A 22,732-nucleotide genomic window follows, 5' to 3' on the forward strand; every position below is an offset into this window, starting at 1 on the left:
ACAGTTTACTCTATGGTCTGGCGGACCTTGTGTTGTCATCCTCCGAGCGACGGCCGGAGGCGGCGGCGAAGGCCCGGGCGGGGCGTTTGGTTTCGTTTCTGCACCGACTGGAATTAGTGTCGACGGTCAAAATGGGAGTCCCCAAGTTTTACCGATGGATCTCGGAGCGATACCCCTGCCTCAGCGAAGTGGTGAAGGAGCATCAGGTGGGTGAGCTCAGGCCATGGCGCAAGAAGTGGGCCCGCGGGCCTCTGCGCTGTGGGACCCCGGCCTTCCAGCTGCCTGTGGTGCTGGTCAGCGGCCGCAAAGGAGGAAGAGAAGGGAGACCGAGGGTTGGCGGCCTCCAGGTGAGCCGCACCGGGTAGAGGCAGGTCAGATCAGAGTGGCTTGCAGCCAGTCTGAGCTCCCCCTGGGAGAGCACTCCAGGACTTCCAAAGGAGCCCTTAGTGGGAAGGCTTTTAATGAGCCCTCTCTGTCCTCCTGGGAACTGGAACTGGCGCTTCGCTTTAGGCTGCGAAGTTGTGTGGGACGTTTTCTCGGGTCCCTCATCCCAAGCAAAACAACAGACGGAATACAAGCAATAACGTCCCTGTGGCGGAATCGCGGAGTACTCCAGCTATGAAGAGCTGCATCTAACCTCGACGCCTGGACCGGTTGTTGTAGCTAGTGGCTCAGATTTGCTATACTTTTTCTTGCTCTTGTTAGCCCCCAATCAGTACTGACCCCCTATTGTCTAAACGAACAAAACGTTTAAATGGAGCGCAGGGATGAGGGGGTTGGTGCTTCGAGGCTTTGGTATGGCAGAAAGATCTCAAAACATTATTACTAATACTTAGTGTATAGTGACCCCCCAAAGCAACGTTTATGTGAGTTCTAAAAGTGTGTATTTATATATTTATATACTAGAATATACTTGCATGTTTGAATGACAGAGAAACCAAATGTTCTAATAGGTAAACTAGACTTTGATAATTTAGTATGTCACATTGAATGACTTTGATAATGACTTTGGTTTACAGAAAAACTCGTTTTTGAAATTTGTTTAGCTAATTGAATTGTGATGAATAGTGCTGTATTAATACTGGAAGTTGTCAGTTATATGGGGTTTTTGTTTTCTTTTGTTTTTTAAGGTATTTATAAGGTTAAAGATAGAATCCAGTCTCTGAAGAGGATTCTTTTGATATTAAGTTCTAATGAAAGTTGGCATATAAAAGAAATCATAAAAAGTTCTAAATGCTGACTTGTCCATTTATTTTTTAGTTAAGTTTAGATGGTATTTATTTGGTTGAGTTAAATTTAGATGGTATTTATTTTCAGGGAGAAAAGTGAAAATGGAGAGACATTGTTTTTCTTTTTCAGAATCTTTGATCAATAAATATTTCTAGCATCTAATCTGTTCAATAACATTTTTATTCTGTGCTCTTTGGTCACAGACTTTGTCTGTTTAAAATATCATGGATTCTTCATCTTGAGGAATTTTGTTGCAAAAACAAAACAGTCTTTTAAAGCAACATTACAACACGAAAAGCAAGATAGATTTTGTGAAAGTTTTGCAGTAGATTGAAAGTAGACTGGAAGTAAACTTAACACTTGCTGGTTTATCAATGGGGCATGGTGTTCTACACCTTTAATCTCAGCACTGAGGAGGCAGAAGTAGGTAGACAGATAGAGATAGAGAGAGAGGGAGAGAAAGAGGGAAAGGGAGGGAGGTTGGAGAGATGACTCCGTGGTTAAGAGCCCTGGTTATGAGGACCTAGACTTGATTCTAGCATCCACAACTGTTTGTAAATCAAATTCTACAGCATGGCACACAGACCAGGCAAAAATCAAAACACCTATACCTAAAAATAAATAAATACATAAATAGAAACTTGATGTATCAAAGTTAGGGCTTTTACAAATCCTCTATTTAACAGAAGATGAAAAAACAGGAAACTAGGCGGGAAGGACCCAAGTCCCCACATAAAAGCTGAGAATAGCACCTGTGACCAGCACTAGAGGGCAGGGACTGGCAGAGCCTGGGGGCTTGCAGACCAACTAGTCCAACGGATTAGCGAGCTTCAGGTTCACAACCGCCTCAAAAGCAAACAAAACTACATGAACAACAGTTAAGGAAGACACCCAGAATTGACCTCTGGCCTCCTTCATGGGTGCCAGGGTGAACATACCTGGAGGAAGAGGACGGGGAGCAATATGTTTTGGGATGAGATTGAGGGTAGTATCAGCACAATTATTCATCCTTTGAATCATCATATAAAAATAGAAAGAGAAACTAGATAAAGTCCATAAAACAATTCATGTGATGGAGTATCCTCATGTTACTGAGTCAAAATACTACTAGATGAGGGCAAACCAGATAGTTTTGAGAGGAAAGTGGATGAACTATCTGATGAGCTTGTGAACAGAATTTCAGAATACCCTGTAAGTTTCAATAAAAACTATACTAGCCAATTAGATAACAGTACCTAAAACTGAGGGGAGGGGGGTAGCTTCTTTTTTTATTTAAGACTGACTGAGTGAAGGGTCTGTCAGAAGAAAAAGCAGTATCCCACCTGTATATTCAAAGCTGACCTACAAAGGGACCATTATGCCAGAGAAGAAAATGATCCCTATGAAAGGGAGAATTAAGAGTCAAGGGATCTTTAAAAGTGCACTACCATGTTTTAAAACATTGAAAAACTGCAAAAGAAAGAATGAAGTTAAAGCTTTTCTGAGCCCTAATCATTCTAAAGCTCAAGAAATTTCAGTTCATATAGAAAAAAACAAAAAGTATTGAGGCCAAATGACATATATTTATTTGTTTACTTATTTCAGCTTCTTTCATTTTTATGTGTATAAATGTGTTACCTGTATGTCTGTGCACCATCTGTATGCCCGGTGCCCCTAGAGGTCAGAAGAGAGCCATTGATCCTTGGAACTGGAGTCACAGATGATTATGAATCACCAAGTTAGGTACACTGCAAGAATAACAAGTGCTCTTAACCAGTCAGCTCTCTCTCCAGCCCCAAATACAAGCTTTTGTTTACTTCCCTGACCCAGCTCTGGTGATACACATGTGTAATCTTAGCACTAGGGCAGCTAAAGCAGGAAGATGGCCATTTCAAAGCTAGCATGAACTACAGAGTAAGACTTTACCCCCCAAAAGCAAAGACTGAGCCAGGCAGTGGTGGCCTATGGATCTCTGAGCTAGCCTGGTCTACAGAAGAAGGGTTACAGAGTCTAAGGGTTACAGAGAGAAACCTTATCGCACCCCCAAAACAAAACAAAGACTTGAGTGTCATATGTGTCACTTCCCACCCTAAGACTTAGACCTGACATCCCAACTACTCAAGAGGCTGGGTTGCAAAATGAGTTCAAGAACAGTTTGAGTAAAGACTTCAGTACAGCACTGGGGGTGTAGCTAGCTCAGTGGTAGAACACTTGCCTAACCTACGTGGTATTTAAGGTTTAATTCCCCAGTTCCACAGAAAAAGAAAGAAAGGGCAGAGGCTGAGATTGTGGCTCAGACACAGCGCCTCCATAACATAGAGGTGCAGAGTTTAATGTCCCAAAACTGCTTCGGGGAAAACACCTTTTTATTAGTGTGTGCTCGTTATGAATGTACATATGTGGGAGCATGTCATGGTGCATATTGTAAGTTAGTCAGAAGTCAGGTCTTCTCCTTCTGCTGTGGGTTCCAGGAATCCAACTTAGGTTGTCAGGCATGAGCCATTTTATAGGCCAAATTATTTAGGGTTTTGACTAGGGCCAAAGATCAGACAGACAGAAGACGAGTCAGGAAGCATGTACAAGAACAGAACAGAGAGACAGAGCAGTAAGAGCGCGGGAAGGGGTGCAGTGGAGAGAAGCCAGCTGAGAGGCTGCCTCAGCAAAAGCCTACAGCCTTATACTGTATAGATGCCTCCAAGTCTCTAGTGCTGAAGCACAAGCTGGACCTAAAAAGCCCTGAAGTAATATACAGGAGCTGAACTCCCCTTTCTAAGAAGCATCACTAGCAGGATTGTTAAAAATGGCTAATGAACTATAAGTCTAGCCTCCAAACTGGTCTTCTGTAGAAGTACATTCTAACAGCCGTGCTGGCAGTCTTAAGAATGAATCTTCCTTCTTCCAATGTCTTTATGTAGGCCTCCAGCAGAAGTGTGGCACAGATTAAAGGCTGTGTACCCCACACCTAGATCTGGAATTTGCTTTGTTCCAGGCTGACCTTGATTTAGCTTAGGCCCAGGCAAGGTAGTACAAGCCCAGGAGACTGAGGCAAGTTTTTCATGGCCACTATGTCATGTCAAGATCCAGGTCAGAAACCTGTGTCTTCCAGCCTCAAGATCTGGATCACAGTTGGGTCCTCCATTTCTTTATTGTAGTTCATTTCACATGTAGTCAAGTTGACAACCAGGAGTAGCCATCACATCCCCAAAGGTCTACACTAGACTGGCTATTTCTCAGCTGTGTTCCCCAAGTTACTACTTACTGTTTGAGTTTCACCTGGGCTGTTCATGCTCCATCAGTCTGTCTTCAAAGGACACTTCTCTTGGCCACATGCTTCTTGTCCATCCCATCTAATGGAGACCTCCTGCTCTCTCAGCCTCTCTCTCCCTCCCCACCCCCTCTGTCTGTCTGTCTGTCTTTCTGTCCATCTGTCTCTTTCTCTCTCTCTTTCACACACACACACCTATGACCCCAGCTGGAGAACCAAAGCCTCACCTACCTCTTTTCTCCCCAGTAATTGACTGTCAGCCACTTTTATTTCACCAATTAGAGAATAAAAACAAGCAAAGTTTATACAACATTATTTGGTGTACATGAGAAAGTGCTTGTTCTGGACTGCAACCAGATCTTGGGGGCTAGTATTTAGCATTAGAATACATAGAATACAACCTCCAACAAGCCTCCAGTCACACATGTTGCTCTGCAGACATTCTTCTCACAGTGCCCACACTTGACTTACTTCAAGTACCTTTTGTCTTTCTGACTGATAAATTAGTTTTAACTTTAGTTCAGTTTCATTCATCAGGAAATTCTCTTCTGTGGTGGACAGCAGGGTCCAGATGTCCCCAAGATTCTGAGAACTCTTCAGGCTACATCGCTAACAGATGCCACATTGGTGGCCTATCCTGATGACAGTTACATTCCATTTCATTTTTGATGAGCTTCTGGTTTGGTTTTAGAGCCAGTAGCACCACACTGAGAAGGGAGGAGATAGCAGTTGTGGTCAGATGTGGTTCCATGGCATGGCACTTGACTAATATGCATGAAGCCCTTCAGATAGCTGTTGTCTAATGTGCAGAAAGCCTTTTTAAAATCCACTAATACAAGCCTGTTCACTTCTTAGAAGAAAATTGTGCTTGTCTGAGGTTTCCCATAGGGTGGATATTCAAGAAGGAAAGAAAGTAAACACATAATCTTGGCCTGTCTTCTTTACAAAATCATTCAACTAGCATCATAAATTCTTAGAGCTGTACAGCTCTTTGACCTAGCACAATTCTATTAAAATAGCTAAACCTTTGGGACTAGAGGACACTGTAGTAAAAAAATGCCTGCTGTTCTTGCCAAGACTGTTGTTCAGTTCCCAGCACCCAGGTCAGGACTCTCACAACAACCCGTGACTCCAGTTCCAGATGCCCTGACATCTTCTAGCTTGCGTGTATGTGTGTGTGTGTGTGTGTGTGTGTGTGTGTGTGTGTGTGTGTGTGTGTGTACACACTTTGAATTATTTTTAAATCTTAAAAATGATAGCTAAATTTGTTAAGTATGTATTATGGACTAAAATTTTAAAATCTTTTATATGCATGTGCTCACTCATTTAACATAGTAATCCTAGTTATTTGCAGTTTTTGAGATAGTGTCTCATGTAACAGACCTTGAAATTGCTGTATACCAAAGGATGACCTTAAACTCTTAATCCTGCCTTCACCTCCTAAATACTGGGATTACTGGGCTGTACCATCAGCCCCACTGTAAGTAGCCCCATAGTATTTCTATTTGGTTTTTGTAACTGAAGCCTGAGAAAATTGAGTCATAAACACATTGTTAGTCAAATTGTTACAGAACCAATAAAGAGAGCTGTATCTGAAACAACTTTTGTTGTCTTCCTGGGTGAAACATTTTATGTGTTTTCTTTCTCTGATTGCCTGTCTCCCAAATATTAGGACTGTGGGAATGGGGTGCCCTACTCCCCCATCCTATAGGCCTAATAGAGATTTGAAACAATATGTTTTCACATAGCCATTTTAGTATGAATTTGTTTATGATTTGGGCTTTCCTTGCCCTAGATCATCAAAGTACCCCCTCTTCTGCCCTGCTGTCTTAAGTTGCCTATCCTTCCTGTCTCTTCTCATGAATCCATACATGAACTAGAATTTAGGCACTCGAATTCAATGCCCAGATCCACACCAGAGAGCCAGGCTTCTTACTCATTGTCAGTGGGCTGTCTTACCTTGATCTTCCATTTCATTACCATAGATTCACAATTAAACATTTCCTGTCTCTTGTCTCTCAAGCTTTTATATTAGATTATAATTGAAATTAGGAGGGCTTGACCCTGGTGGTCAGGTCGCAGTGAGTACAGAGTGGCTCTTTCAAGTGACTTTTCTATCCATTCCCTTATTCCACCTAACCTTGCACTTAAGGGATCTGAAATAGAGCTTACCAATTTTTTTTTTAATATAGGAAAAGTCTGTCTATATAACTAAAACTGTCTTCGGGGTGACTTGCTGTGACTTGCTGTCGCAGAGGCTCCTGCACTGTCCCTTGTTCTTGGCTGGAGACTCCCGTTTCAGAGTTTCCAGAATCTCTCTGGTTTGGCCCATCACAAAGAACTATTGCTCTGCTGGGTGAATTTCTCCTCCCCTGCTTTCTGTCAGATGTCTCCTGTCCTCTAATGACATTTCTGTCAGATATTCTCTGCTTTCTGCAATGGGTGGGCTTTCTTTTCCAATCACATGTTCTTCTTCAACCTCATTGAGTGCCAGATATAAGTGCAACTTGTATTCTCCTGACGTACTAGTCTCGGAGGCAGTCCTGGAAGCTTATCTAGGTGCTTATTTAATGCTGTAAAGTAGAGGTTTTAGATAAATGTTTGGCAGTGTTTAAAGATTTAAAACTGCCACCCTCAAACCTCACAAGGCACGTCATTTTCCAATAACAAGAAAATATATTGTTACCTGCATGTGTTTATTAATTAAATTCAAGCTAATTTTCTTTTATATATAAAGGAGACTGGTCAAAAATTTTTGGATTATACTGGATAGAACTGGCTAGTTACAGCCATTTAGTTTTGTGTTACTATACATTGAGTCAATAGTGTTCCCATTACTTGCTTACAACAAAAATAAATGAAAACTAGAGTCATGAAGATCTTAAAAGTAGATGGCACATGCCCTCACCTACCCTGGCTGTTAAGGTTAGGTAACTGTTACCTATCTAGCCACCATTTTGTGCTGTTACTAATGTTATAAGGAAACTTTCTCATGTTGTTACAGCTGTTGTTTAGAAACTTTCTCATGCCCAAGTTGGTTGCATACTTTGTTATAGTCTGAGCTCTTGAAAACCAATCACACTAGAATAAGTTAGAACTTACTTAGCCACTATAAGCTTGTATTGGACCTGAACCAACCACCAGGTAGTATTTCCTGCATCTCCGTATAAGCTTTTATGGATTTGCCTTTTTAAGCTGCCTCGAAGATGGACCCCAGCATAAGAGAGACATTATTTAGAATAAGACTTCATTCTGAGTAAGGGTCGAGTAAAGTTTAAGTTCCCAAGACCTCCCTAGGAACTGACATCCTCATTATCAAATTAAGACTTGAATGTTAGGCAAGACAAGTCCCCTGCCACAGTTAAATACCCCAACCAATAGAAGCAAGATAATGTACAACAAAGACATGTTCCTAAGGAAATCCCTTACCCATAAGTTCTGATCGGTGAAATAACCTGGCCCAGATATTTGTGGATCTTGGGCTTAAAAGATCTATAGGATTCCAACTGAGCATCACAGTCAGTTCCCACGTCTGGCCTGCAGCCCTGATCGATCAATCCTAGGAGGAATGCTCAATAAACTATTCCTGTCTGAGCTGTCTGGCTGAGATCAGTGTTCATGTGGTTTGTGAGGCGATGCCTGGACCCCAATACTACCAAGCCCCACAGTGACATCAAGAATGTGACTTTCTGATGTATCAGGTCATCGGTTCTGCCTCTGTTTATAGATAACCTAGCTGTTTGTTTGTTTGCTCGCTTGCTTGTTTTTCAAGACAAGGTTTCTCCGTGTGGCTCTGCCTTCCGAGTGCTGGTATCTCAAGCATGCACTACCACTGCCCAGCTTGATAATCTAAACTTTTAAAAACTAATGTAACCAAGTAAATGGCTCTGATCGAGAGAACCAAATGTAAAGCTAAATAAATCTCTTGTAAAAAATTTTACACTCTTTTATTAAGCCTTTTGATATAAATGGGCATTACTTCCCATTTATAGAGGAAATTGAGCCTTTGAGAAGTCACGTAGCAAAAAGAGAAGAAACTAATATTTTGAGTACCATATTAAATAAGCTCTTTACTTGGCGTTTTCCTTAATTTGAGTAAATAGATATTTCCTCATAGTAAGCTTGGCGAGGCTACTGGTCCATTGTGTAATTACGTGATTGTGTCTGCAATATGAGTCGCACCTGTTTGCTCCCCTTACCTGTTTTCTTCAACTCTGATTATTTATGTTTTCTTAAGGTTTACTTTTTATTTTATATGTATGTTTCTGTGTCTGCACATTTATACAAATGCATGTGGTGCCCAAGGAAGCCAGAAGAGGGCATTGGATCCCTGAGGGCTGGAGATGCAGATGGTTATGCACGGCCTCATCTAAGTGAGAGGATCCAAATGTGGGTCTCTGGAAAAGGACCCTTGGAGTTTTTATAAAATTAGAATACATTACATCCTGGCTTGGTTTGATTTGCTTGGTTTTTGTTTTGAAGAATCACTTTTCTTAGGCATGAAAATAGTCACAATAATTAATAATCTGGAACATATTGTTTTTGCTTTTTAGATTCCTGAATTTGATAACTTGTACCTGGATATGAATGGAATTATACATCAATGTTCCCATCCTAATGATGATGATGTTCACTTCAGAATTTCAGATGACAAAATCTTTACTGATATTTTTCACTACTTGGAGGTGTTGTTTCGAATTATTAAACCTAGGAAAGTGTTCTTTATGGCTGTTGACGGTGTGGCTCCTCGAGCAAAAATGAACCAGCAACGTGGGAGGCGTTTTAGGTAAATCATTTAAAACAGTTGACATCTTCTGTTCATACTTGTTTTCTGTTTAAATCCTTAAAGAAGGTGGTATATTTTGTATTTAATATCATTTTTACTAGTCGGGTAATAAGCCAGTAGGTTCGATGACTCATTGCATCTCACAGCTCGTGCTGGATTTCATCTAAGCCACTGTTCTCAGGCACAAGTCTCCAAACTCACTTTGATAATCTGAGAAGTAGAGATGAGGGCCCCTTGGTGATCTACCTTGGTGTAGTCACTGCAGAGTGGACCAAGAGGTTCTTCTAATGATAGTCACTCAACCAACCTCTATTGACTGATCAGCTCTCAGTCTAGGTTGTGATTTGAGTAAACGTGAGCCCTAAGTGGGCAGTAAGGCAAATGAGATTAGAAGTGATTGGTGGACCTTCTTATGTCCTTATTCCTCACTTCTACAACCTATTTATACCTGTGTTCATCATCTTTGTAAAATGCCATCTCCCAGTATGCTGTCATTGTCTTTCCTTACCTTATCTTAACGATCTTTTCTGTATTGCCACTTGATTAAACTTAGCTATTTGTCGTTACCTCCCCTGTAGAGCGTTGTCTTTAAAACCTGGAGTTATTTTTTGTTATATTTTTGTGTACTCATATAATTGATGATTAATAAAATATTAAAATCATTAAATGATATAATTAAATATGGCACACATAATTGACACTTAACGTTTTTTATCTTGTTTCTGGAATAAATTAGCTATATATTTGTGGTAGAATTATGTGTTTGTGATGATTTGTGTGCTTTTTACTATTTTAATATCCAGCTTCTGTAGTCTTTGCATTAAAAAAGAAAAATCTTAATTCTGTAAATAAAAGCAAGGAATTCCTGGACTTATTTGTTTTTATTATAATTAGTTTTAAAAATTTACCCCGGCATGGTGACACACAATTTTAATCCCAGCACTGAGGAGACAGAGAGAGGTAAGCTAGTCTCTATGAGTTCAAGGCCAGTCTGGTCTACAGATCTAGTTCTAGGACAGCCAAGGCTAAAAAGAGAAACCCTGTCTCAAAAAGAAAAAATATTATAGTTTTGAACCATAAGGTTGACAACTTAATATTTTATTTGTAAAAGCTTTTAAATAATGCTTTGTGTAAAAATGTTTATTTTGTAGAAAATGTAAGGTTTTTTTTTTCGTTGACTTTTAAGGTCAGCCAAGGAGGCAGAAGACAAAATTAAAAAGGCAATAGAAAAGGGAGAAACACTTCCTACAGAAGCCAGATTCGATTCCAACTGTATTACGCCAGGTAATTTAACCGAGAGACAGTCTAAAGACATGGCATAGAAATTGAACTTTTTTTCTTACGTGTTTCTAATTTGAGATTGTTTGCCCTTGGGCTTTCACTAACCATATTTCCCCATTTGTGTACTCATCATGTTGGCTGTGTTTCTGTGAAGACCTGCTGAAGGGTTTTCAGATGTTGATAAGCAGGGATGGAGAGGACTTGGTCAGCTACATAGAGTCCCTGACCTGGAAGGAACTTAGAGCTTTCAATTTACTGTGGTCAGTTATCAGTATCAAGCCGATTTGTAATTTTGTGATTGATTTATGACTTACCAAACTTTATGGGTTTCAGGATGAGAAACCCATTCTTTTAGTCTATGGAGTTTATTTACTCTTCTACCTCCCTAAGGCACCCAGGATTTCTATGACTTTAAGAAATATAGGGCCAGTGAGCTGGCTCAGCAGATAAGGGAACTTGCTGCCCAGCGGATGGCCTGAGTGCAGTTCCCAGGATCTACATGCTTGGAGAGAGAACCAACTCCTGCAAGTGTCCTCTGACCTCCACCCACACAAATAAATACACAAATGTAAAAAATAATAACTTATTTGTAATATGTTTAACTTAACTTTATGTATAGCACCCTACTTGATACACTTGAGAGGGTTCACTGGCATCTTCATAGTCCTTTATTTTATACAAAAATCTTAAGTGTAACCTTTTAAATTCTGTACAAACTAGTACTTTTTTTATTTCTAAGTGGCTTAGATACACATTGCTTAATTTAATAACCATTTTTCCCCTGGATATAATTTAAGGTAGCCTTTAACTGTTGATCATCTGACATTTTCTATGGATTAAAAATAAACTAAAAATAATTTTTCATGTTAAGAATAGTTGTTATTGAGCTACAGAGGTGGCTCGGTGGTTAAAAACAAGCTCTTGCAGAGAACCTGGGTTCGATTTCTAACACTCACATAGTGTAACTCCAGTTCTAGAGAATCACATGCCTTCTTTTTGCCTCGAAGAGCTCTACATGCACAGGGTACATATACATATGTGTAGGCAAAATATTATATACATAAAGTAAATGTTTTAAAATCTAGAGCATAGCAGTTATTGGTTATAGCTCAGATCAGTGGAATGCTTGTCATACAAACATGAGTTCCATCCCCAGCACCCGTATAAGAAACTTAGTGTGGTGGTGCACAGTTGTAGTCTTAGTGCTGGGGAGATGAATCGGAAGGATCCCTGGGGCTCATTAGTCAACATGGTTTGCCTATTTATTGAGTCCCAGGTTCCAAGGACGATCTGTGTCTCAAGAGACAAGGTGACTGTGCATGGTAGCTTTAATTCTAGTACTTGGGAGGCAGAGGTAAGAGGATCTCTGTGAGTTTAAGATCAGCCTGATCTACATAACAAGTTCCAGGGAGCCAGAGATACATAGAAACCCTACCAAAAGATAAGAAGAAGAAGGGAAAGGAGAGGGAGGGAAAGGGGAAAAGGGAGGGAGACGAGGAAGAGGATGTAGAAGAGGAGGAGGAAGAGGAGGAGGAAGAAGAAGAACAACAACAAAGGTGGACTGTATTTGAGGAAGAACCAAACACAGGTTATCCTTTGGGCTCCACATAAACACCTGCTTCTACACGAACTTGTATATACATATACAAGTATTTGCTGGAGTGGAATATAGAACATGTATATACATATACAAGTATTTGCTGGAGTGGGATATAGAACTTGTATATACATATACAAGCATTTGCTGGAGTGGGATATAGAACTTGTATATACATATACAAGCATTTGCTGGAGTGGGATATAGAACTTGTATATACATATACAAGCATTTGCTGGAGTGGGATATAGAACTTGTATATACATATACAAGCATTTGCTGGAGTGGAATATAGAACTTGTATATACATATACAAGCATTTGCTGGAGTGGAATATAGTTTTAATTGGCAGAGCCTATGCTTTGTGTACATAAGATCGTAGGTTCAATCCCTAGCATAGTATAAATCAGGCTTGATTGTACATGCCTGTAATTCCAGGACTTGGGAAGTTTAGGGTTATCCTTGGCTCATAGTGAAAGCAAGACTAATCTGGACTACAGACCCTGTCTTAAAAATGAAACCAATATTAGTTATTAATAATATACATGAACAATAATAGTTAACATTGGCAATCTGGTTAAAACTACATGTCTTATAAAATTCTTCAAGATCTAAAAAAAAAAAAAAAAACAATTCAGTGGTTAAAATCATTTGCCACATAAGCTGAACTGAGTTCAAAGTCCAGAACTCCATGGGCAGTGGACAGAATGAAGTAGCAAAACCTGTCCTAGCCTCCACATATGTGCTGTGGCATGCAAATGCTTACTTTCACATATTACCCATCATAATACTGACACAATAATAATAAGTAAAATTAGTATATGCTTAGCAATCCAGAAGAAATGTAGAAAGTTGGAGTTTATTAGTGTTCAAATTGCTCTTAGGTAAATACTTAAAGCACGGTCGATAGATGGTGTAAAATTCATGACTTTACCTTTGTGGACTGACTAGTGACATTTGAATCATTGGAGGATAAGCAAGAGAACTTTGGGCTTTGAAGATTACTGAGTTTATGTTGTTACTGGGAACTTAACTGTTTTTGTTATTTTTTATCTCCTTCTCAGATTAACCTTTTAAAACTTTTTACTTATAGGGACTGAATTCATGGCCAGGTTGCATGAACATCTGAAGTATTTTGTAAATATGAAAATTTCCACAGACAAATCATGGCAAGGTGTTACCATCTACTTCTCAGGCCATGAGGTTATCATCCTTTTTTATCTAAAGAATTTTTTCAAGTTTGTTTAATACTTTGAAGCATAGCATATTACCATCTTCTTTTCTGAAATGTTATGTCTAGACTCCTGGAGAAGGAGAGCATAAAATCATGGAATTTATCAGATCCGAGAAAGCAAAGCCAGATCATGATCCAAACACCAGACATTGTCTTTATGGCTTAGATGCTGACTTGGTAGGTATAACACTTATTGCTGTTATAAGTTTGTGTCATTGAGCTAAATACTGAAGAGAGACTTTTAATGCAGACATTTGATTGGCTGTAGCAATGGATACAAAGGCAGTGATTGCTACTTTTGCCATTATCTAAGTTCTAAAAGAATTGGGAAAAAAGCTTTGTTTGTCATAGAGTATGAATGACTGATCTTGGTCTAGTCTACAGAGCTGGGTGATCCTAGTTCTATGAAAATGCTGCTGAGAGCAAATGCTGTTACCGAGGTCATGAATACCTTCTATCCTAACTCAGGTCCACGAATTATATGAGCCTTTTCCCTGCATGTGTGAGTACCACATGTGTGCCTGGTGCCTGGACCAGGGGGCATCAGATGCTGAGGAACTGAAATTAGGGATGGTTATGAGCTGCCCTGTGGGTGCTTGGGACTGAACCTGGGCCCTCTTCAAGAGCAGTAAGTTCTCATTAACTGCTAAGCCATCTCCAGCCCCCTCTCAGAGAAGTTTTCATATTAACTAAAAACTAAACAAGCAAGCTACTGTGATGGCCTTCCTTGTACTCTTAAGTTTTCCTAAGGGTTTTGTTTTGTTTTTGTTTTTGTTTTTTTTGGGGGGGGGTTGGCTTGGGGAGGGGATTGTTTAGGGGTTTGGGGTTTGGTTTTGGATTGGTTTGGTTTTTGGGTTTCTTTTGAGACAGTGTTTCTCTGTGTAGGTAGCCCTGACTATCCTGGAACTCACTTTGTAGACCATATTGTCCTCAAACTTAGAGATCCGCCTGCCACTGCCTCCAAGTTCTGGGATTAAAGGCATGCACCCCCTCGTCTAGCAAGTTTTCTTAAATAGTAATTTTTTTAAACTTAATGTACTCATCAGCCTCCTTACTATCAAGCTAGTTTATTGAAGCAAATCCCATACCCTGTTCTATCTTAATACATTCATGTTTTCATAATGATTTTAAGGCACCCAGCCACAAAGCTATTATCACACATGTAACAATAATTGTTTAACATGTAAATAACCACCTCTCCTTACTGCCTCGTGTTTCATATTGTTTTGTTGTCTGAATAAGAATTTAAAGAAAGTAAATTATGTTTTGCTGTTGGCTTGCATGTTTGAGTAGACTCTTGGATTCTTTTGAGGGAGAAGGATATATAAGGAATTTAAAGTGCTCCTTTCCATTTAGGAATAAATGTTCATATTAACATTATCTTGACCTCTAAGCATCTCGCATGGAAAGATCAATGCTCCTAATTTCTACTCATAAGAAGTAGGACTATATGAAAATGCTTGGGCAGTTTTGTGCTTTAGGGGAGGAGTGGAGGACTTGGTGTCAACTACGAAGTGTGTAGGCTCCAGTGTGCACTTAGAATCCTTACCTAGTCAATAAGTACCTGCCATTGGGACAACTGCTTTTGATCTTCACATTTTGACTTTTAAATTATTCCATGCATAGAAATGTCATTAAATTGCTTTTGTAAACTTTCTGCTATGAACAAAGGTAGAATAGCAGTATTTTGTGATTATTTTTTGACAGATCATGCTTGGATTAACAAGTCACGAGGCACATTTTTCTCTCTTAAGAGAAGAAGTTCGGTTTGGTGGAAAAAAAACACAAAGGTAAATTAGATGTTGGAAGAACGGAAAGACAGCCTGGCTGTAATCCCTTAGCAGACTGCAAGGGTTTCTGTAACCCAGAGGGGCTTGCTTTGATGTCGTCCAGTGTATCTGTCTTCTACCGTCTCTGCTGTTACTGTCTGGAGTATCCAAGAAAACACTGCCAGATCTAATGTCAGAAAAATTACCCCTATTTTTTATTCTGAAGGTTTTGTAGAGGGGTTTGTTTTAGTTTCTTCTATGAAGAGATTTGGTTATTTTGGCAGGACTGGGCTGGAGCCCAGTGGCGAGCATTCAGCTGCTGAGCCACACTTTACTTTGAGTTTTGTACCCTTAACTTACATAGTTAGTCCAGTTGTAGTCTCTGTTTGTGGAAACTCAGTTTTTCTATCCCTGCTTGTTGAGAAAACTGCTCTTGGGCTGAAGAGATGGCTCAGTGGTTAAGAACACTGACTGCTCTTCCAGAGGTCCTGAGTTCAAATCCCAGCAACCACACTGTGGCTCACAACCATCTGTAATGGGACCTGATGCCCTTTTCTGGTGTGTCTGAAGATAGCTACAGTGTACTTATATAGAATAAATAAATACATCTTTAAAATAAAAAAAAAAAAAAAAGGAAAACTGCTTTTTCCCTATGGAGAATATTAGTTCCTTGTTGAGAATTATTTGCTTGTGTATGCAAAGTTTTATCTCTTATGTTTTCTGTTTTATTTTTGTATCATCACTGGGATATTCATACAGATTATACTGTAGTTAACATTAAATAGTTAACATTGAAATCAAGAAGAATGAAACCCCAACTTTCTTCTTTTTCAAGATTGTTTTGCTTATTTTGGGTCTCGTGAAAGCATGAGGTTGGGGGGTGCATTTTCCTGGTTCTTGTGAAAAACATCATTGGGATTTGGACAGGGGTAGCTTTACGAAAGATTTAAGAAATCTGTAGGTCTTTTAAAATTTCTTGATATTGTAGTCTTCTAATTCATTAGCACATGTTTTGTGTCTTTTAATTTCTTTGTTTTGTAGTTTCCTTGGTATAGCTCTTAGGTTAAGTTTATTCCAAAGTATTTAACTATTCTGGGTGTCATTTGTATATGGAATCATGCTTTTCAGATTATTTTATTTTATGTGCATGAGTATTTTGCTTGCCTATATGTATATGCACCATATGCATGTGTGGTGTCACCAAGGCCAGAAGAGGATGTCAGAACTCGTAACTAGAGTTACAGATGGTTGTGAACTGCTGTGTGGGTCTGGGAGCTGAACCCAGGTCCTCTGAAGAACAGCCAGTGCTCTTACTTCCGAGCCATCTCTCCAGCCCCTAGAATAAGTTTAACTTTCTCTTGCTTTGTCATTTGATGGTATACAGAAATACTGCCTATCTTGTTCCCTGTAGATAAGCTATTTGTGTATTATCACTAATGTTTCTATGTAAACTATGGAGTTTTCTGTATGTAGAATACACCATCTGAAAACAGATGAAGTTGTATTTATCCCTTTCCAATTTTAATTCCATTTCTTTATCTTTCCTGCCTCATTGTCCTGGCTAGGAGTTAAAGAACAGTGTTGAATAGCTATGGTGTGTTGATAGCTGTGGTAAAGTAGGTATCCTTGTCTTATTCCTGGTCTTAGGTGTAATTTTTTTCACTCTATAATGTTAATTGTGTGTTTTCATAAATGTCCTTTGTCATATTAAGGAAATTCTCGCTATAACTTTTTTTTCTCTTTTTTAGACTATGTTTTACATTGTGTGTGTGTGAGTGTGAGTGTGTGTGTGTATGAAAGAGAGAGAGAGAGAGAGAGAGAGAGAGAGAGAGAGAGAGAGAGAGAGAGAGAGAGAGAGAGAGACTATGAGAATGAGAACAAGTGTGTGGTGCACACATGCAGTTCTGTGGCATGTGTAGAGGTGAGGACAGCCTGCAGTAGGCCCTCCCCTTCCACCATGTGGGCTCTGGAGATCACACTCATGCCATCAGACCTAAAGGCAAGCATCCTTGCCCACTGAGCCTCTTGTTAGCCCATTCTCTCTAATTTTGACACTGTTTTTTTCTATAGGCCAAGCTTGCCTAGAACATGCTCTTTATGTAGACCAGGATGGCCTCAAACTCATTATCCTTATTCCTCTGCTTCCTGAGTACTTGCATTTCAGATGTTATCATGGCAGAGTATTTAATATTGTTAAATGCTTTTCTGAAAAATGATTGTGGAAAATTTCCCCCTTCATTCTACTCATGTGCTACATGATGTTGATTTTCTTATGTTGAACTGTTCTCACATTCTTGTCATAAATCTTGCTTATATCTTATCTAATTAGATATAATACTGTCTCCTAATATTCTTCTTTATAGCTAAATTTGGAGTATAAGCCAATATAGAGTCCTGTGCAATGCGGGAGATAAACTATATTTGAAAGTGCGCACGCATACACACACCCTCACTTCCCGCAATGACTAGCTAGTTTCTTATATGTATTCTGTATTTTTTTTAAATGATGAATCGTGGGTCTGTCCACCAAACTTATAATGTAAGCCTATTACTTTATCATGTTACATCCATTAGGATAGCATTCTCATATAATTATATATAAATTACTGCTTTAAAGATAAGAATTATCTGTTAGTGATAATTTTTACTTAACCATTGCTACATTTTTGAAGTTGGACAACTCTGTTTTGATCACTTGACTAATTACAGGGTATGTGCACCAGAAGAAACGACGTTTCACCTCCTACACTTGTCTTTAATGAGAGAGTATATTGATTATGAATTTTCAGCACTAAAAGTAAGTGTTCATACAGCCATGGACTATTATTTTGCACATAGAAATTTCTATAGACCTTCACTTAGTTCTCCATTTTGTTATAGGAAAAGATCACATTTAAATATGATATTGAAAAAATTATAGATGATTGGATTTTGATGGGATTTCTTGTTGGCAATGATTTTATCCCTCATCTACCTCATTTACATATTAATCATGATGCGCTGCCTCTTCTTTACGGAACATATATTGCTATCCTGCCAGAGCTTGGAGGTAAGACCTCTTTACTGGTAATTTTGTACCCTTTGTTTATTAGATTACTGTATGTGTGATTGTATTAGGAAAATATTGTGTGTTTCTTTTAGTCTTAAGTGGTAGGCCCTGAGATTGTCATTTTCAGTAGTTGCTAAGGAAACTGAATACAGGTAAACAGCCTCACTCATTAGATAGCTAGCCTCACCTTTAACTCCTTAAGAAAACCACAGCTTCACTGGTTTCACTTCACTCATTCATAATTCATTAGAGAAATCTGGTTGTTTTAAATTTACATGAAGTATTTAATATAAACCAAAACAATAAAAATGGGAAATTGGCAAAAAAAAAAATTCTCTAAATTACAGGAAATTATTCCTTTGCTTTTTTCTTCTTGAGGTGAAGTTTTACTATGTCTTCCTGGGCTGGCCTCAAACTCAAAATCCTCCTGCCATAGCTTCCCAAAGGATAGGAGACAGGTGTGTGCACTCAGCCAGCTGCACCTTTTCTTATATGAATATGTCAAGTGGAGTAATCAGACTCTAATACATATGGCATTGGTAATGGTTGGAAATGTGGAAGCCTTATTATTATATAACCTGAATTAACAATATTTTACTTCAGTGCCTAAAATGCAGTAATATAAAGGTTATAGAAACTAAAGCTGGTTTAGAGATAGCAAAGCAGTTAGAGGGTTTTCTTCAGTAGAAGAATTATTCAGCAGTTTGCAGAAAGAATTTTTATAGAACTGTTTAGAAAATGTCAGTTTATACTACAAGTTTTGATTTGGTTCATTTTAGGTTATATTAATGAAAGTGGACATCTCAACTTACCTCGATTTGAGAGATACCTTGTGAAGCTGTCAGACGTAAGTAACTGCAACGTTTCCTTCCTATTTAGGGTCGCTGTAAATGGTCATTAATTATTTAGTTAATACCAGAAAAAGACGGTTTCGTAGTGTTGTTCTGTTTGTTCATTCTGTATCATTTTACTTGAGCTATTTTATTATTATTACTTATATTCAGTTTCCAGATTTAGTGAGATTATATGTGTGTAAACAAACATTCATTTTTCTATAACCCAGAAATAGTTTCTGTTAGAAATTTAGTTTTTATTCTTTTAGTCATGTGTAAATCATTTTTAAATTGGTTTTTGTTCAGTTTGATCGAGAACACTTCAGCGAAGTTTTTGTGGACCTCAAGTGGTTTGAAAGCAAAGTTGGTAACAAGTATCTCAATGAAGCAGCAGGTGCGGCAGCAGAAGAAGCAAAGAGCTGCAAGGACAAGAGAAAGCAAAGGTCGTCAGGCTCTAGGGGGCTTTCTCTTTTTTCCTTTTACCTTTTTTTTTTTTAAACTGTAACAGTAAAAGTACTATTCCTTGTTTCTCATTTTCCTTATGAGGGGGCTTGTTTCATTTTCATTTCTTCTCCATGAACATCTAAAATTATTTTGGATTCTGTCTCTGTGTTTCTCTCATATCACAAATACATACTTAAGGGAAAAATTAAGTTTTTATTTTCACCTCTAAGGAATAGTGATATTTTTCCTCTATTAAAAGCCAATAGGGGTTGGGGATTTGGCTCAGTGGTAGAGCGCTTGCCTAGGAAGCGCAAGGTCCTGGGTTGATCCCCAGCCCCAAAGGAAAAAAAAAAAAAAAAAAAAAGAAGAAGCCAATAAATAGGTCTAGAGAGATAGCTCAAAAGTCACGAGCAGTTACAGAGGATCCAGGTTCAGTTCCCAGTCCCCACATGGCAACTTACAATAACTCCGACTTCAGGGGATCTGCCACCCTCTTCTGGCCTCTGTGCATACCGGGAATGCATGCTGTGTACATACAAACACTTCAGACAAACACTTGTATACATATAAGATAAAAAACTTGTTTTAAAGAAGTGAATAAGTTAACTTTTAGAATAAATTATTTAAGTTGTGTCATTTGAAAACAGCAGTGCACTGAGTTAGTTTATATTTATTTGGAGCCTTAGGAGTCTTCTTATTTGTTTGTTTGCTTGTTTATTCAAGACCAGGTCTCATGTAGCCCTGGCTGGCCTTGTACTCCTGATCCCTTCTGAGACCTCTAGGCCAGCAGGGAACTGAGGCTTGGGTATCTTGACCTTTATGCAGGCCTGGACTACACAGTAAGGCTATCTCAAATAGAAAGAAAGGAAAAGAAAAGAAAAAACTTGAAAGGGAACCTGGATTCACAAAACCAACATGTTAATAACTCCTATCTCCTCTACCTTAGGTCAGTCTTTAACCTTCTCCAGTCTTCCAGGAATGTATACCAGAGATACATGCAGCTAGGACCCATGAGCATAAAACTCATAGAGGCCAGAGTTACATGAAGAAAAGCTTATGAGTGTCAAAAGCAAGAGAGAAAGGGTTAAGATCATAAAATATATATATAGAAAAAGTGGGGCAGAAAATGAATATAGATATAGTAGGTTGGAACGACAAAAGTCTTGAGAATGAGAAGATTATTTTAAAGTAAGCTGCTACACAGTATCCTTTAAAGGTCATTTCAGGGCTGGAGAGATGGCTCAGCAGTTGAGAGCACTGACTGCTCTTCCAAAGGTTCTGAGTTCAATTCCCAGTAACCACATGGTGGCTCACAACCATCTGTAATGGAACCCAGTGCCTCTTCTGATGTGACTGAAGACAACTACAGTGTACTCATATACATAAAATAAATAAATCTTTAAAAAAAAGATCATTTCAGTTGTAGTTAGTATTTTTCTAATCTCCCTTTTATACATCTGACTCAGAGATATATCTTAGTGTTCATCTTACGATGATTTAAAATTTTTTATAGGGCCAGGAAAATTCTTTAAGTTGGGCTGCGTTAGACAAAAGCGAAGGTGAAGGAGTGGCTTCTAGAGGTGAGTACATCTTGTGTTTAGTGTATTGCATTGGCGTGGTCATTGTCTGCCTTCCTTCATTAGTGCTAACCCAGCAGTGGTGAACCGAATCCATCCCTACAGTAGTCTCTCGGCATCAGCTTTGATATGCATGCGTCACAGCACAAACACTATTCATGATTATCAGTCACATCTTTCTGGTTTTTCTCACAGATAATTTTGAAGATGAGACTGAAGATGATGATCTGTTTGAAACTGAATTTAGACAATATAAAAGAACATACTACATGACGAAGATGGGGGTCGATGTAGTATCTGAGTATGCTTTTGATGACTTTTATTTTGAAGTTCTTCAGAAAACAACATGATTTTGATGTAGTGTGAGATTTATTGGTTTCATAAATTCAAAGTGCATTTCCTGATAGTAATTCTGGCATGTGTTCTATCACTATGATAAAATTGCTGAAAAGATGAGCTACAGAGATAACTTAGTGGGTAGCATTTGCCACACTACCTGAGGACCACGTTCTCATCCCTAGCAGCTGTGTAAATGCCCAGCTCAGCTCCATAGCAAGATCTTGTCTTCAAAAGGGAGGCTCTAAACTTCTGACTCATCATCTCTCCTCTCCTCAACTCCAGAATCTGCACCACTGTTAAATGGTGATTGCAGAAAGTCACCAACAACTCAGGAAGATGCTGATAGCCTTTTAAATTGGGTAAACAAAGACTAACTTTGGGGTGGTCGTGTGTGGCTAGTCTGAGCTATTTGGGAAGCTAAAGCCACAGGCTCACTGGAGCCCAGAAATTCACTGGGCAAGATAGCACAGCATCATCTTAGCAGTGACTGTAAAGCAGCATACGGAAACAGCTAGCAATTGCTAGCGGGGGATAAGAATGGTTTTCTTCATTATTCAGCTTTCTAGCAATCAGGAAATATTGTTCAAAAGAAGAAGGTAATATATTCATGTTTTAAAGCATACCTACTAAGAGAACCAACTCTTGAAAGTTATCTCATGACCTCCACACAAGCATCATAGCACATATACACACACACACAAATAAACAAGTTAATAATAGTAAGACATTTTAAAGATATAAATATTCCTACTGGAAATACAAAGATAAGAGATTTCTAATTTTTTACTTTAAACTATGGCTTGTTTTGTTGTGGTGATTTGAAGATTTGTTTAACCCAAATCTTAATAATGTTGTTTGGCTTTTGAGAAAGGAGACCAGAAGGGACTCTTGTTCAAAAGTTGTTGTAAATGCTATTGTGAGATTTCTGAGAACTCTGTGTTTATTCTCGATCCTACTAATTAAGAGGATGATGGTACCACTTTGTAGAAAGTTTATTAGATGACTCCAAACTCTAAGGCAAAAGTAGGGCATACGATGACTTAAGTACACACAGCAGGACCGACTATGTTGGTAGTTGGTTTAGAAAAATGGTAAACAGCCTTTTATGTGACAAAATGGGATTTCAGAGAAATTAAAATTTTTCTGTTTATAGTTTTGTAGGTATTAAAAATGCACTGAACACATTGGTCTATCTACAGAAAACAACATTGTGATGAAAATGCCTCTTTCTGTTTCAGTGAGTTTCTGGCTGATCAAGCTGCCTGTTATGTTCAGGCTATACAGTGGATCTTACACTATTACTATCATGGAGTCCAGTCCTGGAGCTGGTAAAGGCATCTCATTTATAC

At 38.8% G+C, this 22,732-nt stretch overlaps 1 protein-coding gene across 1 annotated transcript in view; it reads left to right on the forward strand.

Annotated features, from left to right (window-relative positions):
• The window catches only part of Xrn1 (5'-3' exoribonuclease 1), a 100,894-nt gene continuing 78,162 nt past the window's right edge, over positions 1-22,732 (forward strand). Inside the window, exons 1-14 of the mRNA XM_032911501.1 lie at positions 1-206; positions 9,028-9,260; positions 10,447-10,544; positions 13,232-13,341; positions 13,439-13,549; positions 15,080-15,162; positions 17,851-17,938; positions 18,022-18,190; positions 18,970-19,037; positions 19,330-19,466; positions 20,414-20,447; positions 20,981-21,047; positions 21,240-21,345; positions 22,622-22,711. Coding sequence (XP_032767392.1) covers positions 132-206; positions 9,028-9,260; positions 10,447-10,544; positions 13,232-13,341; positions 13,439-13,549; positions 15,080-15,162; positions 17,851-17,938; positions 18,022-18,190; positions 18,970-19,037; positions 19,330-19,466; positions 20,414-20,447; positions 20,981-21,047; positions 21,240-21,345; positions 22,622-22,711 — 1,469 coding nt within the window. The 5' untranslated portion in view covers positions 1-131. The remainder of the gene's footprint in view (positions 207-9,027; positions 9,261-10,446; positions 10,545-13,231; positions 13,342-13,438; positions 13,550-15,079; positions 15,163-17,850; positions 17,939-18,021; positions 18,191-18,969; positions 19,038-19,329; positions 19,467-20,413; positions 20,448-20,980; positions 21,048-21,239; positions 21,346-22,621; positions 22,712-22,732) is intronic.

Source organism: Rattus rattus, chromosome 8 (assembly GCF_011064425.1).
Source record: "Rattus rattus isolate New Zealand chromosome 8, Rrattus_CSIRO_v1, whole genome shotgun sequence".
Lineage (NCBI taxonomy): Eukaryota > Metazoa > Chordata > Mammalia > Rodentia > Muridae > Rattus > Rattus rattus.